The following is a 19351-nucleotide window of genomic DNA, read 5'->3' on the forward strand; positions in this document are numbered from 1 at the left end:
AAGGCAGTAGTGGTGTATGTTGTGATGGAAGGCTGTAGTGGTAATGGCGCAGATACCCCAAAAAAAAATGTGTGTGATTTAACAAGTGTGGATGCAATTTTAGGTTAGGATAGTGATGTGTATGCCCTTAACTGATAAAGGAAAAGTGAAGGGCGGACCTCAAAGAGAAGTATCACACAAGTATAATGGATCACGAATGCAGTTGCTCAGAGACCGGTTAGATCCACCATATGATGTAGATACTAGATAGAAATGACCTCTTCTGCCCTTTAGACTTGTAATAACCCCTTCTGGAAAGGGGTGAGGGAGGTGATAAATCTTATTTCGGATGTGAACTAGGAAGGGAAGGAAGGGGGGGAGTGAGGGAAAGGGAGATTCGAGGGGAAGAGGAAGGGGGAGGTTGTGATAGAAGGCAGTAGTGGTGTATGTTGTGATGGAAGGCTGTAGTGGTAATGGCGCAGATACCCCAAAATAAAATGTGTGTGATTTAACAAGTGTGGATGCAATTTTAGGTTAGGATAGTGATGTGTATGCCCTTAACTGATAAAGGAAAAGTGAAGAGCGGACCTCAAGGAGAAGTATCACACAAGTATAATGGATCACGAATGCAGTTGCTCAGAGACCGGTTAGATCCACCATATGATGTAGATACTAGATAGAAATGACCTCTTCCGCACTGGTAAACAAGAAATTTATTCACCATATGATGTAGATACCAGGAAAAAAAATTATGCTCATAATTGAAAATTTGTTTTATTATTTATTTTCGTTACATTTGTATTACAATTACGAATATACTCTACAAACTCACCTCACCTCATTTAATAAACAGTTTTTGGACATGAGGGTAACTATTTTAAATGGGGTTGGGGTTGGGGTTGGGGTTGGCCCCCAAACCGCCTCCATTGGTTGAAAGATAGGTGAAAGGAGGAGGCTGAGGGTGGAATATTAGCAAGGAAAGTGGGGCTGTGAACTACTTACCAAAATAAATCAATAAAATATTGCAAAAACATAGATAAATTTCTATATATCCCCTTTGTCATCTTGAGAAGGGTGCATTTGCGGGGGATTTTTACCCTCAAGTCACTCACCAACAATAATTCATGCGGGTCTAACTCCCTCACCAACATTAATTCACTCACCAACTTAGTGGATCATCTATCTCGCCCTTTAGACTTGTAATTACCAGGTAAACTCCCAATTACTCACCCCGATTCCACAGTGCAAACAACATTTTAAGTTAAGGATAATAATAGAGATGGGCGGGTTTGAACCTGGGATATTAAGACGTCCAGGTCGTTATCTTACCAACTCTACCAAGTCCCAGGATCGTTACCTTACCAACTCTACCAAGTCCCAGGATCCTCTAAGTTGGTTCTCCCTCGTTACCTTACCAACTCTACCAAGCCCTTGGATCTTCTAAGTTGGTTCTATCGGCTTTTCAACTGATGGGGGTAACACACAAGTGGAACTGATGGCTCAGAACACACATTTTTGTCGCATACAATGTGAAAAGAAGAGAGAAGATCCTCCTTACACCACAAAGTGTGATCTCCATATAGCATCAACAAACCCTTAATGCAGGCTCTATTGCAACAAATAATACATCCATTCAGTGTCTCCTTTAAGGGCAATCGGGATCAGGCCTTGGACAGAAATTTAGGAGGACGGTGTAGAAGGAAAAGAATAACCCCTTCTGGAAAGGGGTGAGGGAGGTGATAAATCTTATTTCGGATGTGAACTAGGAAGGGAAGGAAGGGGGGGAGTGAGGGAAAGGGAGATTCGAGGGGAAGAGGAAGGGGGAGGTTGTGATAGAAGGCAGTAGTGGTGTATGTTGTGATGGAAGGCTGTAGTGGTAATGGCGCAGATACCCCAAAATAAAATGTGTGTGATTTAACAAGTGTGGATGCAATTTTAGGTTAGGATAGTGATGTGTATGCCCTTAACTGATAAAGGAAAAGTGAAGGGCGGACCTCAAGGAGAAGTATCACACAAGTATAATGGATCACGAATGCAGTTGCTCAGAGACCGGTTAGATCCACCATATGATGTAGATACTAGATAGAAATGACCTCTTCCGCACTGGTAAACAAGAAATTTATTCACCAAACACATCGACTGTCACCATTACCATACGTGGTGTGGAGGAAGTTTCTCCGGTGTGCAAAATGATATCATTACTAATTATGTAGATTACTTGACTAAAATAAAGAATACCACGATATTACAAACAAGAAATTTATTCACACCAAACACATCAACCGTCACCATCACCATCACCATACGTGGTGTGGAGGAAGTTTCTCCGGTGTGCAAAATGATATCATTACTAATTATGTAGATTACTTAACTAAAATAAAGAAGGCTACCACGATATTACCAACTCTGAACACCTCACCAAACAACAATTTGTAGACAAATCAAGATTGTGAACCTTGGGACCGCAGACCTCATCGATTTAGGACCACAACCTCAACAATTTGAGAAATTTTGAATTGTAAAGACATTATAGTTGACAATATGAAGGTGTTTGTATACCTATACAAATAAATACTAATTAAGAAAAAAGAAAAGCAAAACACAGATATAGAGGCAAAAGATGTAATCCATTTTGGAAAACAAATAATAGAAGAAGTTAACCAATTTAAATAAAATTGAATCACATCAAGGTGTGTTTATATATTTTTTTGGGTAAGTCATGGTATGTGTTCTAAAACTAAAGTTATTTAGGGCCTATAACTGAAAACTATTCTTCAAAACTCGGAAAACGAAAAATTGTTTTCACTTTTCAGAGAATTATAAAGAAAAGTTATCTAAAAACATACATTTTTTATAACCGTGTTTTCAACTAAACACAGTTTGTTCAAAGTTACAAAATTACTTTCTTCATGCTTCAAACACAGCCTCGCCACCCAAATCTACTTCAAACCCTATAATGGGGAAATTTTTCGATGACTAAGAAAACCCTATTGATCAATAATTATAAAGGGTTCAAACAATTATATGTTTGCAAAAACCTCTAACAAAGGAGCTCGCACCCTCATTGCCTGTGGAGAGTGGCGACGAGGGGGCCTCATGACATACTTGCTCTTATACAATGATCAGCATACATCACAAGAACACCTTGGGTGCATGAGAATTGTGCACATGGGACTATAACCCACAAATACATGATTGTGCAACCTTAGCCATTAGGACACCAGAGGAAGACTTTCAGTTACCAAATAAACAAGGAAATCAGACAGAAGGTTAAAGAATCAATGATTCCTACATAGCCATGCCATTAATTTAAAATTGATAAAATAACAAAAATAAACGTAGAAAAACACTCTGTTACAGGCTTGTCTGTGGGTATGTGTCTAAGATTTAGAGTCATCAAATCCTCAAACCCTATGACATGGGAATAGGCTGAATATTCCCTAATTTTTATATTCTTCTAATATTCCATGGGGTAAAATGTTGTTATTCCTTATGTATGATAAAGGAACATTATAAAGAGTTTCGTGTACAACTATATACTAAAAACTTGAATATCCTAAAAATAATTTCAAGGTGCCTGTTCAACAAAACAGGTTCAACGCATTCTATTCCCATATGCAGCTTCATGTGTCCAATTCAGGCACCTAATGCATGCGTTAAAAGAGTTCAGATAACATAGAAGATAATAGTTTTAGGACTTAAGCCAATTATAGACCCCCTCTAACTTCAAAGTGAAGATGCACCGAAACTCATCAGCTACTAAACTATCGACTATACCTTCCTCAACTGTAAACTGAGGAACCAAGTTTGTCAACAACCACCAATGAACAAATTCAACATCAAAGCATTAATCTACTAAGTAATCACATCCATAGACCTAAAAATACATGCAACCTAACACAACCCATAATACATACAATCTAACACAAACCATAATATATACAATTTAATCCCCTTAACTAGACACAAACCTCAAAAGTTGGGCAAAATTACAAAGCATGTTTTGTTTTGTTTTGTTTTGTTTTTTTTTTTTTTTTCCTGGTATAAGAGCTTAAAAGTTATAAAAGATTACCAAACACAATCTGGGTACCGAGGAAGATTCATGAGATCATGTTTTAACAATTAATTGAGAACCTAAAAAAATACAGATATACAAATAAGCAAAACTTCCAAAAGAGTTACTAGTAATATTTCAGAATTTTGAGGGAATTTCAAAAGACAGCAATAACAATCCACAAAATAGTGGATGAGCTTAAGCCCATACTTGGAAGTGAAGTGCAACAATGAACTCTCTAATTAATATAGTTTCATACTGAATTAGAAAAATAGCATAAAGTCACATCAGTATACTTCAACGGCAAAAAAAAAAAAAAAAAAGTGAACAGACAAATGAAAACCCTAAAAGTGCCATTTTTGAAGATGTTTACTCTTCCTCGGTGGCTGATTCCCCACTCTTCTTGTTGTGCTTCCTTGCATACCTCTGGTTCCTCAAGAACTTGGGATCCATCTACACATACGAATTTTATATAAACCCTAATAAGTATATTTGTAAATCATAAAAATCTATTCACACTCATATATATATATTCAAATATATAGATAGATATATGAACATGATTTGGGGTAAACGATTCGAAAATGAAGTACCCCTTTGGTGGAGGTGTGGCGGTGCTTCTTGGGTTTCTTGATGCCGTTCTTGTGGGCCTTGTAGGACTGGTTGTGAGCCGTGTGATTCTTCGACTTCGCCATCACTGCACACCCAAAATTAACAACATATAGAGGAAATGAAATCGAAGCGATCAATCAATACAGTTCAGTATTCATATATATAGAGAGAGAGATCATACAGAGAAAATCGAGGGACAGAGAGCTCTTAGCGGTTCGTTGTTAGGGTTTTCAGGGGCCGATAGAAAAGAGAAGGGGTTGGGTTCTTATGTGACTTGTAACGAAACCCTAGTTCTAGCTGCTTTCGATCATAAATGACGGATTTGCCCTTTATGGGCCTCTGAATTGGGCTTATTTGGGACGACTTGACCGGGATGAACTTAGCCTTGTTCAATTAATAGCATTTTATAGACTTTATTCATGGGGTGCATGAGAATACTTTGTTATGAAGAATATTGGGCCCATTTGGCAATCACATCACAGATGAAGTAATGTTTCTGTTCAACAGTGTTCAATAGGACTTGGAAATTTATTTGGTAACATATTGTGAGATTTTGTAATTAAAAATATGAAAACATATTTAGTAAAAAAGTGTTGCAATTTTGAAAAATTAAATATTCAAAAAGTTATTTTAGGGTTTCTTTTTTTTTTTGGGTGGTAAAACAAACCGGAGCATCAAATTGGTGCTTCCGGTTTTGGACCCTTTTTTAAAAGCATTTCAGTACTATTCAAATTGTAACAAATGTTATTTCCACACTCTGTTTTTTCTCCTATAATTCACCGACAGAAACAAAAAAACACAAAACAGAGATTGTCAAATAAGTCCATTGTGAGTTTGTGTGTGGTTTAATTTGGTTTTTCATCAATATTTATATTTTGATTTTAAAATTTTAAATTAAAAAGTGAAACCATCGAAACATTGATTTGTTGTTTTGTTTCCATGACTTGCATAGACAAGACAAGTGGATAACATGACTAGGGTTTATCTGCCACTCTTTCAAATAATGAGCCGGGACAAAAAGGCATTTTCTACATGTCTCCTAAAACTTCAAAACTAATTAGTAGTCCAAGAAATTTTTTTCTTCCAAAAGTTGAGGATATTTTAGGGCCTGTTTGGTTGGTGTTTTGTTTTTTATTTTTTATTTTTATGTTGCAGGCTTGCTACAGTGGCCCAATTCCAACCCAAAACATATTTGGCGTCTGTTATATTTTAAACAGTTGTAAAACATTTGCAAAAAGTGGCTCAAAATCTGAAACACCATTTAGGTGTTTTTGCTTGTTTTAGCACTGTTTGGCCCATAATATTCAGTGTGGCAGAACAAACAAACTCCTTCATTTTACTATAGCAGAGGCAACTACTCAAGCACATATAAAAGGCGAATGTTCCATTTTCTAGGGTTCGCGTTTGCTCTCTTCCTCTCTGGCGATTGTTGACGACTACTTATGTTGGCTAAAAACAAACACTAATCGAAACTCCTATTGCTGTTTTCGGTCGAAACCTTTAACGATTTTCATTCATTTGCTGTTATCTTCGACGATCTCGACAGGTTTGACGAGTTTCTTCGAATATCTGCAAGTTGTGGGTGTGTTTGAGTTATTATTATTATTATTATTTATTTATTTATTTATTATTATTATTATTTTTTTGTGGTTGAAAATCCACACATGGAATTCAAATTTGGAGTTTCATTAGAGAAATATTTAGCTTTCTTTAAACAAAAAACAAATTTTGTTGAAAGCCTAATATCGGGAATCTTTTGAAAATTATTTTATATTTTAGAGTGTAATAAGACTACAAGATCTATACCATGACACTTCTATCTTTTTGTCATGATCATATATAAATATTAAGGTACAAATTTAAGGATCGAAAGAGAATTGTATGATGATTTTATAGTCCTAAGTACCAAAATTCTTTTACAATGCAAAAATAATGAAAAGAGAGTTTAAAATGGTGGTTTTAACGAAAATCGGGCAAGAAAAGATTTAAAATTATTTTTGTGATGATTGTTACGAAAATCATTGAAAGATGTTTTGTTATGGATCAGAAGGATCAAAATTTCACTCTTTTTCTTTTGACTAAATTACACTATTAACTTTAACCGTCTTGTATAATTTTATGGTATTTGTATATTATTTTATTTGGTATTTGTATATTATTTTATTTGTCCAAAATAATTTTATGGTATTCGTATATTATTTTATTTGTCCAAAACATGCTAATTTAAAGAAAAGCTCACCAGAAGTGTCACGAGGTAAACCTAATAGCAACATTACCTTATTTGAAAACAATTGAAAAAATAAAACGACATGAAATTTTGTTTGGTTAAGAGTTTCCTAGAAATGATTTCAAGAAAATTGAGTTGAGGTTTTATTCTCCAGAAAATTTTCAAAATGTGTCTTATGTTATTTGAGACAAGGACATCTTGTACTAGAGACGATACTAGTTGAATCGGACATACCACGTCTGTCATTGGTACTAGGCAAACCAACTTGAATCAACAAACCTTAGCCTTGGGATTGGATAAGCATATTTGTCCCATTTGAAGAAAGGACAATCCTTTTTTAGTTTTTGAATAACGCAAGTGTAATATTCTAAATAATCTTCATTTTTAATGAAATCCAATCAATATCTTTATTGGCCTGAGTTTCCTTCCAATAGGATAAGTATAGGTTTACAATACGCTTTCGGCTTTCCTCTCATCAAATGATGTGAATGCTGAAGCATTGGTTCTTCAGTTGCATTTAGCAGCTCAAAAGTAAAGAGGTTGCTCTCACAAGTTTTGGAGTTCCATGACAAGTGATACGCAAATTAGGGTTCCGATCCTTCTACCAGAATTATTCACTTGCTCCCTAGTGTGCAAAAACATCTAAAGTATTAATTGTCAAATTTCATTTGGCAGTTAAAAAAGTAGTTTATACCTTTATATCCCACGGTTAAGATTTAATTCATGCATAAATTCCTAACACACCAGGTGAACAATTCTACTACTTCTACTGTCCCTCTAAGCATACAAAGGCAGAATTTTAGTTCCCTCGAGGAAAGAGGCGGGCTACAATGGTATCACAAAACTGAAACAAAGAGTTCTGTCGGGTTTAGTTGCAAAACTCAAGTCACAGGAACCAAGTTCACAAGCGCAACCACCCCTCCTCCACATCAACATGACACCACCATCACTGGAACCCTATGTCACACAAAGTAATGTACCAGCCATCTGATATCATCGGAGAATTCAATCTTCTTGGTTTGATTGTGCAAAATATACGCCATCAACACCGCCAGGAATTGCTCACTTCGCAATTAACATAGAAATTAATGGACCGATGTTGGTTACCACTTAGGGTAGGGGGGCGGGGAGCGAATTGAGAAAATGACAATCCCATGCATTGCAGTCTTGGCAAAAAAGAATAAATGCTTTCATGTCTAAGGTCTTATATGTATGTATATGCGTGAAATACGTACTAGAGTTGATTCAGGTTAGTGAAATATTAGGACTGGGCATGTTTTGCTGAAGACATTACGATTATTTATGGAAAAGGAAGTTCCAAGGAAGTACATGGGACAGAGAGAGATTCCCTAAATACATATTTGCTAAACAATACCATCCACATCATACTGAAAAGTGAACCAGAAGTATCAAAGAGTAGACAAGAACATAAACCTCAAAAACTCTGTGAACAAGAGTACAACCACCTGACGTACCTGACACTGAAACCGAAATCATGGCCCTTAATTTCATAAAATATATAAAAGGGTTCAGACCTACACGACTATATTAGTCTAGGTATTTAACAAAAATGTACAAATTGCATTCAAGAATAGAAACCTGTCCATTGAAATTTTTTGTCCACACCGGTTGTTCAACTGTAGCTGTCTGGATTACCAGTAAGCAGTGGCTTAACCCCAGCAGAATGCCAGACTTCTCTTATCCCATGTCAGTCTCAGGATTGAGAAGCCCTTCATATTCCAGCTGCATAAAACATAGTTAGGCTCGTTAATTGACAAAAGAGTTGTACAGTAACCTAACAGGTCTATATAAAGTGGCCTACCATTGCTTGATTATGGGCCAACTTCATCTTCTGATATTCTTGTTGTGCTACTTTTGAACGAAACATGGCTTGGACCTTAACAACAGACCTCTCAATACGCTCTTCAGCTTGTTTCCTACTAGCACAAAAGAAACCCTCCTCCACATCACTTTCTTGCTTCTGATCCTTCACATCTTCAACAGGAGGAGCCTGAATCCCACGAAAGCCTTTTCGCTTCAAACGCCAACGTAATATTGCCTTTTCAAGCACTCCAAATGCCCAAATTATCTTCCGATACTGCTTTCGGACTTGGTATCCCCGGAAAACAGCCTGCATTAGAGAAAAATGCAATTGAATCAATCCAAGTCTAGAAAATTCAAGTATGCTGGGAATGTTGATCACAATCTAAGAAAAACAAAAATATATATATTTATCATTTTTCAGTGTTCTGAACATTCAAGTTCTGTTGAATCTTGATGATAATGTACACAAAAAAATAGTCTCAAGAAGAAAGCAATTTTTAGATTTCCTGCCACCATTAAGAAACTCTTAAAGCACTCTTAAAAGTACAAAGCGGGCAAGCAAAAGAATGGCAGAGATGGCTTACTTGAATTTTAATGGCTTGACGACGCATATTGAGAAATTTTTTTCTGATCTTCCAAGTGCGAAATCTATGCTGAATTTGAGCAGCAGCTGCCATCTTTTTTCGCGTCTCGAAGTTGCGGAAGGCATGTTGAATTTTCATTGCTGCAACTATAGCTTGTGCTTCATCCTCTGGATTGGAAAACTGAACCTCTTTTTCCCGTAGCTTAAATGAGTGCTCCCTGAATGCAGCGTGTATACGTGCTGCTGCATCAACAGCCGTACGATAGGCTGTTAGGGTATCCTTCAGATAGAGATCATCCTCGCTCAGGTTACCAGGTTCCACTGAATTGGTTGTGCTAGTTTGCAGTGAGCCACTGACATTTCCAGCTATGGTCATATCCTCAAAATGTTGCACTAAAGCCTTTTCCGCAAGGTAAGCTGCTAAACCATCAAAACCATTCTTAGAAGCAAGATCAGCTGCATTGCATCCGCCAGGATTTTCTTTAGTGGGATCTGTGACCAAGTTTGGTTTTGCCCCGGCAGATAAAAGAGCTGCAACCATCTCCTTCCTGACAATGGAGAGTTTCAATATTACAAACTGAATAGACAAAGTTCAGTTTTTCACATCCTACGAAAGTAAAAAAGTTATATTGTGACTGGCATATATGATTTGCCTACCCCAAACTATGTTTGTTTTATCTAGATAAATTGGCTTCAGAGACGTGTATTGGTAGGAAACTAGCTATGGTGCCAATAACTACAAAGAACTGGAAAATGATTATAGAACAACTATAGTGTGTACTTGTAAGAGAGAAAACGAAAGGCTGGAAAACTCTCATTCAAGAGTTTCGCGAGTTGGATTCAGCAACCTAACTAATCATGTGCAGTTATTCTGAAATTCTATACCTTCCACAATAAGCAGCCCAATGAAGAGCTGTCCATCCAAATTTGTCTCGATAATCTATAGATAAGCCAGACCATGAATAAGAATAGACAGCCCATGTATAACCTAAGATAGCGCACAAATGGATTACTCCTTGACCATGGTCATCATGGTCAGAGGTTTTACATCCATCAATTACCCTTTCCAATAGCCACTCCTGCAGTTTGCTCTTCAGAGAGAGCTCAAACAAGCTGTCTTTTGCCTGTGGAAATGGGATTTTTTTATTTTCAATTGACTTGATCATATTTGCCCAACTATCAAATATCTGGGAGCTCCTCCGGGCAAACACTTTGGCTTGCTGCAGGGAATTTTGTGATACTTTACTTGATAAAATTTTAAGGCTATTTGAGGTAGAGAAGAGCAAACGAGCAAGCCTCATCTGAACTTGAAATTCTTCCCATTTAGACTTGTCTTCTGAAGAACCCATCTGGTTTTGCAGGAAAGGAACACGATACTCGAAGGTCATAACTTGGCTGATGGGTTTGCGGCCATCAAAACTCAAATAAAGATTTACTGGTCCAGGAGTATGCGGTGAAACCAAACAACGGAAAACTCCAGGTTGGACAATTTCTGCAGGAGCAAATGCATCTCCACAGACACAAAATAGATTGGACTTCCTAAGATCTGGATACCCTTCATAAAATTGTCCAATCACCATGATCTGCAACAACAACCACTAACGGTCACCAATTTGAAATAAACAATGACAACTGTCTGGTTAATAAATAAATGTATCAAAAAGTGGGGGGGGGGGGGGGGGGGTGGGGGGTGGTCCAGGATGTGATAGAGATTAATCTTTCATGCCAAAGAAAATGTCAAACTAATTTCACAATATACATAAAACCATTCCATATAGTAGTAAACTATTTTTATATTCTATACAAAACATTTGTAAGCAAAAACATGAAAAAGTAAGCAAATAAATAAATATATAATAATTGTATATCATTTTTTAACCATGGGTAATAAACACTAAGTTGAATATCTAATTTGTAAAAAGTGGTACAACAAATAAGTCACAGAGAACTTGAAGATCCAGGAATGGAAGGCGCTGAGTATATCATCCACATGGACAGGCATGATAATGGTGACAAAAAAAATTTAATCAGAGCTGCTTAGTGGCTCTTCAAACCGGTACCATCAATACCACCTGGGACTCCATCTAGGAGTTTGATAAACAGGATTAAAGGGGAGCGTGAGTGCGCACGCGCGCATGCATGCGTGTTTGCGTGTGTGAGAGAGATTTGCAAGATAGTTCAAATTTCCTGGTTTGAAAAAGATTTGTCGCAATCTAGCTTTATTATTCTAAGCCCTAAGTAACAAGTGCATAAATATACTCCTGAAAGATAAGTGGATATAGGAAATCATGTTGCTGAGATTTATCTAGTTCTAAATATCTTTGGAATTCCTCCATTTGAAATTAGATCTGAACGAAAGGTAGAGGATTTTGGTGGTTATCAAATGATACATAGTGCGATACAGTCAAAACAAGATATTGTAGTAAAAAAAAAGAACAGGTGCCTCAGAGACAGGTAAACTTATCAACACTCTATCCTCTCTTTTTCCATTTAATGGAATTGGTTTATGTTCATTTCTAAGCTCCTATAAGTAACAGGGAATTGGCTGACAAACAATATACTATAGTCTATTGGCCATATGTACCACACACTGACACACATACAAACAATCACATGATAAGTTTAAATGTTTTTTAGTTTCTTATTGCTTGGCATAGGTTTGAACTCTTAAGGTTATAAAAAAGCCTGAATCCTTTCTGTCTGCAATCCTAATTAGCCCACCAATTTTTATCCCAAAAGAAAATAATAATAATAATAATAATCGCATAGATATTTACACACTCTCCTTTTGATAATTAGATTGGGTATATGGGACAATTCAATTATAGCTGACACCAAACTAAGAATATCAAAATTGCAGTGGTTGTTCTAAAGATCAAGAAGTGTGAGGATTTGGCCACTTCGTTATATCTATTCTAAACAAATTTTTTATCCTAGAAAACAAGTAAAGTTTTTTCCCTCACCTTCTTTTTAAACAATTCTATTGAACTTTTGACCCCGTTGAGGAGGTAGCAGAGTTCTTAGCACTGTTATGTAGTCGAGTGATGGAGAGAGAGAGAGAGGGAGGGGGGTGGGATGGATGAGATGGTTTGGATGGGCTCCTTGAGAGGGGTTTTCATGGTCCGTTCCTTTTACCGGAGGTTGTTGGAGATCCACGGTACTTCATTCCCTTGGAAGGCCATCTAGAGATCGAAAGCCCCTTGAAGGTAACCTTCTTCGCTTGGCCAGCTGCCCTCCGGAGGATTCTCACTTCGAGCAACCTTAGAAGGAGGTGCCAGGTTGTGGTGAATTGGTGTTGCATGTGCAAAAAGGCAGAAGAGTCGATGAATTACCTCCTTCATTGTCCAGTGGCAAGAGATATTTAGTCTACATCTTTGTCAGCTCTCACTATGTTTTGGATGTCTCCCGGTTCCACAATGGGCAGATTGAGGCTTGGAGAGGGTGTATAGTGGATAGCCGAGCTAGAGATGTCTGGAGGGCCACTCCCTTTCTTTATGGTGGGGCTTGTGGCACGAGAGAAACAGGAGATCCATTGATGGTGAAGAGACTCCTAATTGGTCTCTCAAATACACTATTTTGAGTTCTTTATTCTTTTGGGTCAATGGGCAAAATTGCAAATCTGTGGGGGAACTTGTGGATTTTGTTGATAATTTGAGATTATAGACAGCCGCCTTTGGTGTTTTTGTGTATTCTTGGGAGCAGTCCCCTCTTGAGCGCCTTTTAATAAAATCTTACTTACGAAAAAAAAAAGGGGGTACACCTAAGGTCAGAAATGGAGTGGATTTGCCCCGAGATTTCATCTGGTTGAAAGTCCATTTTAACAGGTTTGGATTTTAATTTTGAATTCGGATTTGAGAGGGGCTTGAATATTGAATCTTTGTTGAAAGATCTATCACGGAGTCAGTTCAGATATGGATCTATTCGGATCTTGTTTAAATTATATGAGTCGGATGTGGATCATGTCCATAGGATCCAATTCGGGTTCAGACCTGGATATGAATTCCTAACATTAAAATATGGATCTAGATTTGGATTCATATGAATCCACTCCAGTCTACTCCATTTCAAGCCCTAGGTACAACACAAGTCAATTAACAAGCTACTTTTCCTAGTCAGTGAAGAAATATTTGGCAAAGGTAACCAGATGAAAGTGAAAACCTTTGTTTCTTCAGTTGAAAAAGCCCACGCAGGAGAGACATCAGTTATACTAAATATCAGCTCTGGAACAGATGGTTGATGTTTTATCATTGGAGTTGTAAATGATTCATAACCAGGTGACAATGACGATTCTGAATTTGGATCATCGACTGATCCTGGAGAATCAGCTATGACTTGGTTCATCCACCTTCCAAAACTGTCTTGAGTTTGCAAACCGTCGTTGTCCATCATTTTTATAGAATTACCTGTGCAATGGCTTCCCGATGTATTGAAATGCAGATAATTACTTCCGGGAGCTGACCTAGGGAGATTCAAGAAAGTAGAATTTTCCGCAGGTAAATTGCAGGTTGATGGGAGGTTGCCCTGCAGAGATCAACAACTGTCAAATTATGCCAGCAATGAAGAAATACGAGTTTAATGAAGTGGTTAAGTTCAGTTGCATCCAGGGATGCAACCAATATATTGGCTTACTTTAGTATTAAAGCTGTTAGACTAATAATACGACAATTACACCATAATATGGCAGGCAAGACACCAAAAAACATTAATTCGATTTTCATGCATACTCTCCTACATGAACTCCTCTAGATATATGAAGTACCTGTGCCGGACACATGATAATTATGTTCATGACATGTCTCCAACATGTTTGTTAGACACGCACCAAGCAATCATGTTTGGTAATTCAAATTTGCTACACAACCCTACATAAGACTCTTCTTCTAGAAAACATTTAAAATATGAATAGTTAGTTGTGTAACTTACGTTCCATGTCGTTAGTTTTGGAGATTTGACAACTTTGACACTTGAACATATAACCAGATGTACTCGAATCTATGCGGCAGACTAGAATTTGTCCCAAAAAAATCTTTAAAAGCTAAACTAGTCCAACAGGAAACGTATTGAAGAAAGATGTAATGCTAAATAAGTGAAGAAACAAAAAATCTTAAATTGGATTCCCTAGTCTACACGTGGGAAGTTGTAATGCCCAATTCAGAAAAAGAAAAGGATTATATATATATATATATATATTCGAACTTACATCAATGTTATATAATAATGTTGTAGAGCATCTTCAACCACTCCTTTATTTACCATTAAATGTGATATGATAGATTAATATTGACATGGAAAATTAATAGAATTGGCTCCATTTGTTTGGACGTAAAATGTTTTCCTTGTAAAATATTTTCTAAACAAAACATTTTCATGTAAAATGTTCTTTTTATTTTTTATTTTCCGGTGTTTGGCAACGGCCCGTAAAATATTTTATAGATCAGCTTTTGTGCACAATTAATTCTTTCAGTCTTCAGCGTTCCTCACCAACAGGGAATAGTGCCCACAATTAACTCTCTCTCTCTCTCTTTAGTGTTCCTCACCAACATGGATTAGGGAACAGTATCCCCAAAACCATCCCCCCCCCCCTCTCTCTCTACGCTAAACCATCCCTCTCTATCCTTCTTGTTACTCTCTCTATACCAAACATGCTCTCGACCAAATTTGTTCCTCGACCAACCCAAATTTGTGTCCCTCTTTCCCTCTCCTCTCAACCTATTTATACATATAGAGAGAGAAGACTGTAGATTAGATTTTTAGATTGGGACTGATAGTTGCTAGAGGGACATAGGGGTTCAATAAGAATACGGATGGTTAGATGACCCAAGGTCGCTTGTGGAAAATGATTTACGGAAACTTTTTTGGTAAATCATTTTCAGTCATTTGGGGGGTCAAATGATTTACATGGAAACTAATTTCCTAACCTTGGAGTCTCCCAAACACCGGAAAATGAGGAGAATGATTTCCGAAAAATATTTTATGGTGAAACGAACGAAGACTTAATAACAGATCAGACATGCTCCAATGTTACAGTGATTAACAACCACAATGGAGCTTGTACTGCTTTTACTGTCATGATGTTCACCTGAGAAACACCAACACTTGTTTGGAACCAAGGATTTGTAGAGAAGAAGAAACTTTTAATTCAAATTTTTATTTTACCAGTCCAATGTAAAAAAAGGAGCAAGAGAAAAGAAACTAGAGAAGGGGAAGGTGGTAAAGACATCCATACAGTATTGATCTCCGTACAAAAGTGGGGACATATGGAGCTTTAAATGAAACTATAAAGGAGTAAACTGGGAAAATTGATATTCCAGCCCTTTTCTTTTTTTCCCACCAGGGACTATAACTACCAACAGATATATTTGCTTTATTTATCTTTCCAGAGAAACAAATTGGAGTAACAAAAATATCTTTTCTTTGTATTTATATTTTCTGTTAACTCCATCATCAACATTCAAATGTGGTCCACCAATTCCAGTGCCAAAAGCAGAAGTAATTCAACTAAAACCTCAGTTGTCCACTTTGTCTATAACAATCACTGTTCCAAATTTCCAATGGTTAAATCACAGGAGCAACACAATTTTTTTTTTTTCGTAGTTGGTACTCACACATACATGTCTCTTTTGAGAGTTGAACCCCTGACCTCCCTTTGGGGAGTAAGAGGCTGATACCGCTAGGCTACTGGCCCGTTGGTGAGCAACACAATTTGCCTAAAAGGTTTTCTTTTTCAAACTTTCCCTTTAACCAACAAAAAGTTTTAAGAACTAACAAGAAGTTTAGCTTAACCATAAGGACTAAATTAGATCAGTTTATCATCATCACTATTAATGGTGATGCGTTCATACAACAAATATTAGTAGAATTAATCATCCAAATAAGAAGAAAAAAAAAAAAAAACAAGAAAAGAAAAGTGATGTAAAATTAATACAAGAAACATATAAAAAGAGAAAAGACGAGATGTGGATAGGAGAGAACTAAAACCTACTTACTTTACTTTTGCATCCATTAATTTCATATTGATTCTGTTGCTCAAAGCATGAAGCATTTCCTGCCACAATAAATTACATAAATAAATAGATATACAAAGAAAAAATGTCAGTGGTTTCCTGAGGAGCACCTTGCTCACCACCTCCTTCAGATGTATTCAACTTGCTGGGATCATCTGGCACCAAAAGATCTTCCCATTCCAGTGTATTAATCTCGTGAAGTCTCCTTTCATGAATTTTTATGGTAATACTGTCACCAGGCTCTATGAAGTTGCCAAGAAGACAAGAATTAGAACATAAAATACCCATTCTCAGGACTCAAGACAAGTAAAAGAGGGGGGAAAGGAAAAGCAGTCAGATTACTCGACATTATAGTTTTAACTTCACATATTAGCCATTTATCATGATATAAAGCAGCCAATCTATGAGAAAAATGGAATTATTCTAAACTCATAAATGATTTTTTTTTTTTTTTTTTAATGCCGTACAGAATGAAACGAGACCTTTCACACTGAATGTAATATAACTGTACATGTAGACACTTCCACTGACATCACCTAAATCTGCTTTCTCACCAGTAGAATACACCTGATTAGTCCCAGAATCTGTTTCTTCTGATAAAAGCCAAGAAGCAGATGGGTCAGAGAGGCCTGAACTAGAACTTGAATTCACAGGTGTGACTGGAGAACCCTGCAAATGTATCATGAGTCAACCACAGTCAATAATACGGTTAGCACCATTCATTTTTATTGAGGAATGAGATAATTTATCAATGTTTGTAATATGTATTAGTTTCTTCATTGTATCATCTAATGTCCATTGAATTCTTCATGAGTTTACTATGGCTATGACATGGGCATATAAAATGAGGTGATGTCACACAGATAGGACTTGCAGTGTTATGTGAAAGTTTGGACTTTCTTTATAAAGTAGAAATAATGAAATGCTTTATTTATTTTATTTTTCTTAAGACAAGCAAGACACACAGTGTAATGCTGATCACACTGCCAAGTGTGAGAATATGGATTCCAACATCAATTTTTGCAAAATAATGCCAAACCTCGGCTCTGCACCCAATCCACCCCACTTGGTACGTTTAATTAAGGGGTACACACTAAGTAATGGTTTTTAAGCAACAAACATACACCCAAATATCGACCAAGACTTGTACCTTACACACACTCCTCGAGAGCAGCAAGAGATGCCACTCAAGCAACCAGATGCTGGTGTTTTCCATTTTTTTTTTTTATAATCAGGAATCTTCATGGGCAGTACACAAATCAAAAAAGACTAGTTCATATTTGCTCCAGGCTACAAACCCACCACAACGTTAATAAACATTTCAATTCATAAAATTAAAAAGGTAAATGAATATTTTGACAACAAATACTAAACATGCTTACAGCCTCGGGGTAGCACCAAAGTAAATCCAGACTTACTTCAGCTTTTAGATGTCAAAATAGCAAGATAATAAGCTAAGTTTTCAGACTTAATGTTCTAGGATATATTCGATTATGCTTCTGATTTCTTGATGTTAATCACCGTCCTATTCATGGAAAGTCAAGACAAGTTCAATAACAGAATTTTTTTCCTACAAGTAGCAACCTATGCCCAAAAAGAAATTCAATGCCCACAATAGAACATGCTTTTTGGATGTCAGAATGATAAAAAAAAAATAGAAATATAGCAAATGGACATTATAAAATGCGCATCAGTTAGTTCCTAGAGGTCCACTAGTTAAAAGGAAAAAAGAAAAGGAATCCACGGCTGTGATAAGTTATTATCATTACACATTCACCTTTACTCACAATACACTTACAGTGGCAGCACAACCATTTGTGCAACCTAATACCTCATAATTATGATCATGTCTAGGGTTTTCTGTAGTATACATGAAGAAATACACTCGAGCAAATGTTCGAAAAAAAATGTTTTTGAGACAGGAAATATATAATTGCAAAAATTATCATAAATATAACAAAAGATTTACAATGTACAAAGCATGCTCAAAACAGTACTATGAAGAAGTCATTATATGAATAAATAGTTCTGAGAGAAGTCATCCAGCTGCAACTGAGGTCTTCACACTCATATACATGTACAAAAAAAGATATAAATTCATCCATGTTGAAGGATTTATATATAAGTTACACCCCTCTCTAATAGCTTAAGCTTTTAGAGTAGATGGTTGTTAACATGGTATCAGAGCCAAAGGTCTCGAGTTTAAACCTCACCGTCACCCTAATTTAAAAAAGAAAAAAAAAAAAAACAAGCGTTGGACCAAAAGTTGGCCACACGAGAAGGGGCGTGGTGAAGGATTTATATATTTAAGTTACACCCTCTCTAATAGCTTAAGCTTTTAGAGTAGATGGTTGCTAAAAATCCATAAATCAATATGTGGGTTCAAGAACAGTTGCAAAGAATCCACAAGAAAATGAGATTGCACATTAGTTGCTCTGGGAACCTTCAGCACGAGTTAGTTAGGGTAACTAACACGCAATGCCCAGACAAGGCTCCATTTTCCTTCTTTCTTTCTTTATTTCGTTTTTCCTTTTAGAATTTTTTAACTTTAAAGACCTTAAATACAAAAAAAATTGAAATGTCATATTGCAAAAATAAAAAATATAAATGAAATTCTAAGCTCAATTATATAAATGGGAACCATATCTTTCAATATTGCTCATGGTGCATTCTTTGAGGCATAATTCCAGCATATTATGTGTACCTTACACTTTGAGGTGTGTCTTAAGGAATTCAAATTACATAGTACTCTAGACGTCATAAATCTGGTCCGGGGTAGAAATGCTCAAACAATTGTTTTAATGTAACGTTTTTTTTTGCCAAGTAACAATTGTTACCTCTTAAAAGTCGAGTTTAAGATTATTTTTAGGGATAACTACGGAGTGTGAGAGAATTTTGAAGGCCAATTGTGCCATTTCCTTTTTTATTTTTAAATGCAAATTGAGTGGAAGAGTACAAAAATGGATGCAAAAATCATTTCTGTTTCGTCTAGGTAATGAATAAATGCATTATAGTTATCACAAGTCCTATAAGAAGCAACGTTTTAATCAAACTTCTGTTAGAGTTCT

The 19351-nt window shown here is 36.4% G+C and overlaps 2 protein-coding genes across 9 annotated transcripts in view; both read right to left on the reverse strand.

The window, feature by feature from the left end:
- Window positions 1–4146: 4146 nt before the first annotated feature.
- LOC132293389 (large ribosomal subunit protein eL29z) lies at window positions 4147–4961 on the reverse strand. The gene is made up of 3 exons (XM_059790854.1): window positions 4827–4961; window positions 4627–4730; window positions 4147–4486 (listed from the first exon to the last, which is right to left on the reverse strand). Exons 2-3 carry the CDS (start codon window positions 4726–4728, stop codon window positions 4403–4405), a joined length of 186 nt encoding a protein of 61 aa, XP_059646837.1. The 5' UTR covers window positions 4729–4730; window positions 4827–4961; the 3' UTR covers window positions 4147–4402.
- Window positions 4962–8215: 3254 nt separating this feature from the next.
- LOC132293400 (calmodulin-binding transcription activator 5-like) overlaps window positions 8216–19351 on the reverse strand; it is a 35224-nt gene continuing 24088 nt past the window's right edge. For 4 of the 8 annotated variants that reach the window (XM_059790865.1, XM_059790890.1, XM_059790882.1 and 1 more), the window contains 8 exons: window positions 16838–16952; window positions 16394–16525; window positions 16266–16324; window positions 13438–13800; window positions 10165–10862; window positions 9281–9827; window positions 8695–9003; window positions 8216–8615 (listed from right to left, as the gene is read on the reverse strand). In XM_059790865.1, coding sequence (XP_059646848.1) covers window positions 8571–8615; window positions 8695–9003; window positions 9281–9827; window positions 10165–10862; window positions 13438–13800; window positions 16266–16324; window positions 16394–16525; window positions 16838–16952 — 2268 coding nt within the window. In that variant the 3' untranslated portion in view covers window positions 8216–8570. The remainder of the gene's footprint in view (window positions 8616–8694; window positions 9004–9280; window positions 9828–10164; window positions 10863–13437; window positions 13801–16265; window positions 16325–16393; window positions 16526–16837; window positions 16953–19351) is intronic. The other 4 variants (XM_059790908.1, XM_059790899.1, XM_059790923.1 and 1 more) reach the window with 4 other exon arrangements.

This window comes from Cornus florida, unplaced genomic scaffold (assembly GCF_030987335.1).
Source record: "Cornus florida cultivar Cherokee Brave unplaced genomic scaffold, ASM3098733v1 CherokeeBrave_3.0.0_Hap2_Chr01, whole genome shotgun sequence".
Taxonomy (NCBI): Eukaryota; Viridiplantae; Streptophyta; class Magnoliopsida; order Cornales; family Cornaceae; genus Cornus; species Cornus florida.